Source organism: Rutidosis leptorrhynchoides, chromosome 1 (assembly GCF_046630445.1).
Source record: "Rutidosis leptorrhynchoides isolate AG116_Rl617_1_P2 chromosome 1, CSIRO_AGI_Rlap_v1, whole genome shotgun sequence".
In the NCBI taxonomy this organism is placed as follows: Eukaryota; Viridiplantae; Streptophyta; class Magnoliopsida; order Asterales; family Asteraceae; genus Rutidosis; species Rutidosis leptorrhynchoides.
In genome coordinates, this window is record NC_092333.1 from 505,606,013 (window position 1) to 505,614,968 (window position 8,956).

The 8,956-nt window shown below is 34.0% G+C and overlaps 1 protein-coding gene across 1 annotated transcript; it reads left to right on the forward strand.

Annotated features, from left to right (window-relative positions):
- The first annotated feature begins 7,709 nt into the window (after positions 1 to 7,709).
- On the forward strand, positions 7,710 to 8,498 carry LOC139876039 (protein TIFY 4B-like). Its single transcript, XM_071863338.1, has 3 exons — positions 7,710 to 7,859; positions 7,955 to 8,100; positions 8,279 to 8,498. Exons 1-3 carry the CDS (start codon positions 7,736 to 7,738, stop codon positions 8,336 to 8,338), a joined length of 330 nt encoding a protein of 109 aa, XP_071719439.1. The 5' UTR covers positions 7,710 to 7,735; the 3' UTR covers positions 8,339 to 8,498.
- The last annotated feature ends 458 nt before the right edge of the window (positions 8,499 to 8,956 follow it).

Consider the following 8,956-nt stretch of genomic DNA (forward strand, 5'->3'; position numbering starts at 1 on the left):
TTGTTGTTGGATGAGTGACCGGCCATGGCCGCATCTACGGCGGTAGCTATCATCCGTTCGAGAGCTTGTTCGGGAGTTTCATTGCGGCGTACACGACGAGGAGCCATTGTTCCTTCATGACACAAGAATATCGTTGGTTAGTATTTTCAACAATACTAACCGGAGTATGGAATAAGGATAAAGAGAAAATTTTCCTTGACTCGCCCTAAATTCTTTATGTCATAATGTCGGAACGTCCATGTGAATCACCGTAATATAATCCCGGAAATTATATTACCCTGATTCTCATGTGCATTTAACATTACTTCATAAAGTCAAGGTGGCGCGTCAACAAAATTTATCAACATAAGATCAAGATCGAATACGAGTTAGATATCATAGAAGAGTTCGAGTATAAATGCACAAATAGTCAAGTAATTCCTACTGCAGTCTATATGCCGGTTGTAGTCTAGATTCACCTATGTACCCTATGACTCGGGGTGGACACAAATGAACTCTAAATCCCTACAACCAAGGCTCTGATACCAACTGTAGCGACCCCATCAAATCGTCAAGTGACGGCGTCGGCTACGTGGGTCCCATTACCTGATTATAAGTCTTTAAGATAACGTTTGACCAAAATATGTCGCCTTCATTTCAAATAAAGATTGTTTCAAAGTTTACAAGAATTGTTCAACCAATAGTTAAGTTACAACGTTATAAGTACGATTGAAATCTAGGCGACACGGTTTAAAGTAAAGTCAAAAGACGCTCCAAGTAATGCATGTATACTCGACATCCAATGCAAGTATCAATTAGTGAGCGGAAGCATGTATCACATATCGTGCAAGACCTGAGAAAAACATGTAGAAAACTGTCAACGAAAACGTTGGTGAGATCATAAATGTATTTGTAAAAGTATATTTTGAATCACAAGGTTTAGTATCAAGGCGTATACATCTCTAAAGATGTGTTTGTAAACCACAAGATTTAGTATAAAGTGAATATCAAGCGTATACATCCCAAAAGATGTTGTCTGTATCACGAGCACCCAATTACCAAAACTTAACTGAATCTTCCCTCTGAATTTTGAATATAGTGTTAGAACATACACTATGCACGTTGAAATTATATTTCATCCACTAACGGTAGCGAACCGTCTGAATGAGGGTTCGTTAAACCCGTATGGCCACACAACATAATCACTCGCTTACACTTACACCCTGCAAGTGGAACTAATGATAATTGGATTGAGGACTTTTGTTCTAACTCGTCTGTATCTTTGTATTCGTATTTGTGTTCAAAGTATAAAAGTATGAAAAGTATGTATACATGTGAAATGTATATAAATACGTAATGTATATGTTTCTCAGCCCACGATTTAAAAGAATAAAAGTTGTTGAAAAGGTGGGACTATGATCTCACCTCGAGTGCACGAGTATAAATGTACTTCACAAAGTAAACGTGTGCATGAAAGTTGCTTAGCCTTGACCTAAACAAGTAAGTTATATCAATTAACCGGTTACGACACAAGGTCGGGTGAAATGTGTTCAATTAGTCCTATGGCTCGTTACGACTCGATTAAATATAGCATGTGAATCACGTTGCCAAGTTTCATGCGAGAATCAAGTATAAAAGCATGTTAGAAAGGTTGTATAAGTATTTGGTTAAGTTTGATTAAAAGTCAACTTGGTCGGGTCAAAGTCAACAGAAAAGTCAACGGGGTCGGGTTGGATATCCGACAATTTTTCTAAGTTATATAATCATATATGAGCATGTTGGCCAAGTTTCATGTTAATCGGAGGTCCGTAGCATAGCAAACATTTTCATGTCAAATGACCAAGTGAACAGCCAGTTTTAGCACAATGGGACGGCGTCCCAAATAGCTAGACGGCGTCCCAAATTGAAGAGTGGGAAGGCGTCCTAATGGGCTAGACGGCGTCCCAAATTGAAGAATGGGACGGCGTCTTGAGTTTCTGGACGGCGTCCCAAATGCCTTCCAGGCCCTGTTTGCTGAATTTCTCAATTGCACGAACCAAAACACAAACCAACACATTTTACAAACCGCAAACAATTAGAACATGTATTTTATATCATCGGAAAGCTCTTTCGACAAGGAACGCAACTAAGCACTTTTCATCAAGCAAAAACATCATATACTATAACCGAAATCCCGTCAAGAGATCAATAGAGGTTTATTTTCAAGTTTCAAGTTTATCAATTGAAATTTAAGTTTCGGGAATCCAATTTACACATATGATATGCCGTTTTGAAGGTAATGAAACATGTAACACAACTAAACACTTATCGATAACATTAACAAGCATTCAACGCATCAAAAGTTCGTTTTAAGAGTTGTCAACCCTAACCAAAAGTTCACAAAATCAATAATCGCGTTTATGAAGTTTCTTAAATCAATCTATACATCAAAATGAAGCTAATGATACTAGGAACACAATTAGAACATGAACTTTTAACATCTAACAACATATGATCATCCAAAATTCAAGAACAACACACCAAAATTCAAGTTCATGCTAATTACACTAAAACAACGAGATCGAGCATACAAATTATATACACGACATCACAATGAGCCATAGACACTAACTAACACCATTTCAAGTCAAAAACACGAATTTAGAGAAATCTAGAGTTTTAGAAATGTTACCCAAACGAGATGAAGTTAGTATCAAATTGTAGAGGATGAAGAGAGGATTCCAAATATGTAATCGGATTTGTTGTGAGCTTCCAAGATTGAATTTAGATGATGAATGAATGGAATGGGTTTGTGTGTGTGTTCTTGAGATGGAGAGAAAAGGGATGAGGGAGATGATGGAATGGATGAAATGGGTTGACTAGTTGACCTAGTCAACTAGTTTGCCCATTTGGCAACTCCGGTCCCTCGAGTTTCAAAGCGGGTGCGGAATTTTACCAAACGAATATTTTTAAAACGCAAGTTAACGAGAGATATTAAAATCCGATAACGAGAATATTTAGAATTTTAGCTAACGGAGGTTACGAATCTAGATACGAGGAATATTATCTAAAAAGAAAGAGACGGCGTTAAAAATAATTTAACGGAAAAATGCGGGATGTTACATGAACCACGAGCCGGTAGCTTCAAGTGTGAACCACGAGCCGGTAGCACTATAAAATGAAGTGTGAACCACGAGCCGGTAGCACTATAAAATGAGGCGTGAACCACGAGCCGATAGCGCCAAAGTGTGAACCACGAGCCGGTAGCACTATAAAGGAGTATGACTCAAATGCGTAGTGGCGTGAACCACGATCCGGTAGCGTCATAGCATTACGTATGGTGTAAACCACGAGCCGGTAGTACCATAGCGTTTATGATTAACCATATTGTGTTGTTGTTGTTGATTGTTTAGCATATTATATATATTGTGTTGAATATATGCTAATGCGGTTTTGTGATATTGTACCAATTGTTAGCATTATGAGTATGATGACATGTTATTTGAGTTATAAGTTCGTATGAGGTACTTGGTGGGTGTGCTTGCAAATAGATGGGTTATATATATGTATGTATAATTGTTGCACTCACTAAGCTTTGCTTACCCCTCTCGTTCTTTACATTTTTAGGTACAAGTATGGAGAAATGAAAAGGGGTTGCCGGGAATTAGATATTCCCATATTGGTTGCTTGATGAAGCTTTTGGAAGTGGACCTAGCGTTTTGGGTAGTTTAGCCCCAAACCATGCTCGGGTGTTGTTTGGTTTAAAACTATCATTTAACTGGTCGAACTTGTAAACATTTGATTAAAGGCCTTTGTGCCTCTTTATGTAAACATTAAACTTGTTGTATGTTTAAACGGGTGGTATGGAATGGTTTACATCATGTAACCATTTAAATGGCGCGTCAATGGTTTATTTTATAAAAAAAATTTTAGTCGGGTTGAATACGGGTTGGGTTGTTTCAAGAATGTATTTTATAAATTTTTCTTGAATAAACCCGTGATTTTACGGGTCTTTTAACTAGTATCATATATATATATATATATATATATATATATATATATATATATATATATATATATATATATATATATATATATAGAGGATCTAGTGAGAACTTTTTTATTGTGAGAACTCTAGGAACTCCAAATACACTCCAAATATACTTAAATTCGAGCAAAAAGGGACACGGACGAACAAAAAAAAAGAAAATTCGAGCAAAAAATCAAATACACGGACAATTAAAAAATCATAGTCGAGCAAAAAAAAAAAAAATTGTTCGAATTTCAAAAATGTATAACACATTTTTGTTCGACGATCACGTGTTCTACATTTTTTTGTTCGAATATCAAAAATGTAGAACAGATTTTTGTTCGAATTTCACATTTTTGTTCGGCCGCCCCTTTTTTTGTGGTTGTTTGAATTACAAGAATATAGAACACATTTTTGTTCGACTACCGTTGTATTCTACATGTTTTTGTTAGACTATCAAAAATGTAGAACACATTTTTGTTCGAATATCGCAATTTTTGTTCGACTTTCTTTTTTTTGTTCGGCCGCCTTTTTTTTGTTCGGCCGCCTTTTTTTTGTTCGACTTTCCTATTTTTTGCTCGACTATCCCCTTTTTGCTCGCCCGTCACTTTTTTTGCTCGAATTTCAGTGTATTTGGGGTATTTAAGAGTTCTCAAGGTTCTCACACAAAAAAAGTTCTCATTTGATCCCTATCTATAGTTTCTATTAAAATCCTATAATGATCATGTCATTATTAGGCTAATTTCTTTGTTAAGAAAAAATCAAAAATAAAAAGAAAAAAATCTAAGTCATCTTGATGATATCATTAACATTAATTAAATATTTTATTTATTTATTTAAGTTAATTGAATTTCACTTAGTCCCTCATGATTATTAAAATAATTAATTATTTTTAATATAAATATTAACATGTTAATTATATATTATGTATAATATATGTAACATTGTGTAACCTTATGATAAAATAACCTATATGCGATCGTATGTACAATATTTGAAGCATTATGTACACCCTTATGGTAAAACACCTCTATGACCATATGTACAAACTTTAAAATAAATTGTACAAGCTTTTACAAAATACACCATGAACACATGTACAAACTTTGAATCATATTTTACAACCTTCATATAATAATTGTGTTTTAGTTTAAAAAAAAAAATTAAAGTGATATTTGTTATTACTAATAATAATTATTAAAAATATAAATACTCAATTTTAGAGCAAACTTTATTACTACCTCTATCCCATCTTAAGTGTCCACCTTTCTATTTTGGGTTGTCCCATTTCAAGTATTCACTTGCTGTTTCAATCAATCAGAAGAAGTTATTCTCGAGAGAGAATATTTCTGATTGGTGGAGAATGAAGTTAATGGAATTTCATAATTCTTTGTGTAAAAAGTAAGTGGACACTTGTAATAGGACGGAAGAAGTATTATTATATTATTATTATCATTCAAATATAGGTTTTATTTACAAGATTAATTACGTTACATATGTATGTGAAATACATGTCTCAATAAAATGTTGTAATGTATCTTTTATGACAAGAAAAATAATAATTGTGATGAAAATTGGAAGAAAGTGGTGGGAGTATAAATGTAGTTCATATATTCTGACTAATTTAAGTATATCAATATGTTTGTAAAAACAATGACAAGTTTTTTAGTCGAAATATGTGGTTCCACGGGTCATTAAACTAAATGACTTTAGCATTTACGTTCACTTAATACTTAAAACATATTATTAAACTGTTTCGTTTAAATAAACCCGTGATTTCGCGGGTCATTTCACTAGTATATATTATTTGAGTTTTACGCCGTCAAACCCCACAAAAGGTATGGTGGCTATTTTTGTTTTGTCTGTAGCCTTCAAATCCCATAAAAGAGAATAATCAATGGGAGGTGATCCTCACATACCACTTTTTGATTCATGTACACCTAATTGACTATTTTACCCTTAATTATACTTACAATAATAATATGAGTTCAACCCCTTGAATTAATCTTAGGGGCATAACTATGAATTTATAAGACAAAAAATGTAGATTGATTAAAAAGTGGTGTATGAGAATCACCTCCCACCATACCCCTTGCTTCAAGTTGCAAAGGAGAATTGGGGAGTATTATTTTAGATGCGTGTATCAAAGCAGAATGGGCCAACCTCTTTTATTAATTTTTGGATTGTCGGTGCACATATAAAATCAAGGCCCGTGAATTTATGTTACTTTCAACAAAAATAAGCACATTACATCATAACAATATATAATAATTGATGTCTAAATGTTAAAGTATATGATCTCAAAGGCTTGTATATAAACGATAGTGTAGATTTGTGTTATGACGTGTACACTAAACAAACAATACATACATGTCGTACTTCGACTAATTGTTTAAGGATGAAAATGGTATTGCATCTTTGCTTTTTGTGGTCCATATAATATGATGTATTTTGATAATTACGGAGTATTACATATCATTTCAATTTAGTTCCATAACATAGCATATGTATTTTATTAACATCTATAAATGTGATTATCAAATTTGAACTTGATTTTCTTTTTGTTTCATTTGAATGAATTATGTAATGATATTTGTTTTTGGATCCTTTACATATATGTAATGAACAAGATTCGCGGGTAACCCAAGACCCGCAATTTCCGCGAGTACGGACATGGATCTAAAAATAAACCCGACGATAAAGATTCGCGGACTAATGGATGAATAAAAAATCTGCGGATACGGATGATGGATCCGCGCCCATGACCCATGAATGCCATCCCTAAGCGGCCCAAAGTCTATTGGTAAGAAGATGGCTTTTTTAAATGATCTCAAATGGTGGTAATTCGATTTCTAATGTGTTTGGGAACATTGGTCTCATCAAGGATGTAGATGCGATTGTTACGGTTAGTTATGATGTGGATTTTAAGAAGCCTTCTATGTCGTCCAGTTTGGATAAGGAATACTCGTTCTCTTCTAGATCGGGGCAAGTATGTTCGTTTTGCTATAGTTGAGGGAAAATTCAGTGAACCGTAGCTAAGAGTAAGAAGGCTAGTTTAGCCGAAAAGAAGTTTGGCTTTTTTATGGATGGTCTGGATGTTTTTGATGGGTCCTCGAGTCAGTCTTGATTTCGGTACTTTTTGTTTGGTTGTTTGGTTCTTTTTTACTGTGGCTTCTTGTTTTTGTTTTTGTTTGAATTTGTTGCGTTAATGGAGATGGAGTGTTGTAGTTTTCTCGTTTTGTCTTTTTCTTTATCTTAGGTTCTGTTTTGTCTCATGTTCATTTGTTTTAGGTATGTTAGGTTATGTCGGGTTGTTTTGATACTTTTATTTAGTTGGTAGGATCGGTGTTCATCTGTATCTTACATGAGTTCTTTATTTATTTCGCCGGATAAAGATAGGAATGACTTTCTACACTTTTAAGAGTGTTTCATTTTGGGTGAAGAAATAACTTGTTTTTATTCTCGAATAAGGGAAGGATTATCTACATCTCACACCTCCCTCCTCGTACACATGTCATGTGTTATTAAATCTCTTTTGTTGTTGTTATTGTTTTTATATTCGTTTTCTCGAAAAAAGTAGAATAATAAAGCAAATGAAGTCACGTGGCTTGGTAAAACGACAACGTACGCAGTCCCTTTTCACTCCACTTTTTTTCCCAATTTCACACAAAATATAATTTGGGCGAATTTTCATTTTTAACAAATCTGATTTTGTGTCAAATTTAAAGACCTCCAAAGAGGACTGCCATGGCGACTGAGGAACCACCGTTCTACGCCACGTCACCACTCGATAAACCTCTTCACCAACTAACCGAAGATGACATTTCTCAAATCACTCGAGAACAGTGTCGCCACTACCTCAAACAAAAAGGTCTGGTTGATTGGTTTTGTTTCCCGGCGACTTTATTTATTTTATTTATAATATTATTTAAAAATGAAAATTATTTTTTGTAACCGCCGGTACAGGTATGAGACGGCCGTCGTGGAATAAATCTCAGGCAATTCAGCAAGTAATTATGCTCAAGGCGTTAATTGAACCGTCGACTGAATCCGAAACTTGTGTTAAGAAGTTTTACATTACTCACCGGCAACACGAAACCCTAACTACGCGTGTATACTCGATTGATCTCTTATTTCAACTTGTTTTGACTAATAATTTATTTACAGTATCGTACAACAGTAATATTGAATCGTAATTTTTAGTTTGTTATATTATTGCATTATTCTGATTCGTGATGAGTTTAGTGTTGGTTCTAATTGTGATAAATTTTACTAAATTATAAATTGTAGGTCCAAAATGGAACGATTGCTAGTGAATTGGTACCGGGTCAGCAAAATAATTTGGTTTAATTTGATTTGATTTGATCATCCTCGTGTTTATAATTTTGTTTCTCATGGGTAAATTTTATTTTGCCCTTTGGATGTAATAAGCATAGATGTTTATTTGAAGTAGGTGTAGTGACTTTTAATGAAGAATTTGTTACTGCTCATTGTAGCTTGAAATGCATTCACCAGTATTTGTGTATATTAACCTTTTCTCATTGTAATATTGTACTACTAATTGATTGATGTTGAGTTAAATTATACTCGTATACGCACAGCAAGGTAGGATTAGCTATATTTTTTCGTTGTTTGCCAACTACACGGTACAAATAAAATTTCTTCTTCAGATTATAGCAACCTTAAAAGTTATTTTCTTTTAGCCGATGACAGTGCACAGCTTTTAGCAACAAGGTGTTCATTTACTATAGTCATTGGAAGGTAAGGCTCCTGCAAGTCTATTTTTAGTTATTCAGGGATAGCTATAAACGTATCGTCATCTTACATATTTAAAAAGTTACACTCGGGGTAGCCTTGTGATGTTCAACTTGATATTTCTAGTACTGAGTCAGTTTTTTTTTTTTCTTTTTTTTTTTTTTTCCTTTTTTTTTTTTTTACGGCGAAAATATTAATATATATATAAAGATC

Coding starts and splice junctions, on each gene's coding strand:
- LOC139876039 (XM_071863338.1), top strand. CDS start 7,736: ATGGCGACTGAGGAACCACCGTTCTACGCCACGTCACCACTCGATAAA. Junction 7,860..7,954: donor CCACTACCTCAAACAAAAAG/GTCTGGTTGATT, acceptor CCGCCGGTACAG/GTATGAGACGGCCGTCGTGG. Junction 8,101..8,278: donor ACGAAACCCTAACTACGCGT/GTATACTCGATT, acceptor TATAAATTGTAG/GTCCAAAATGGAACGATTGC.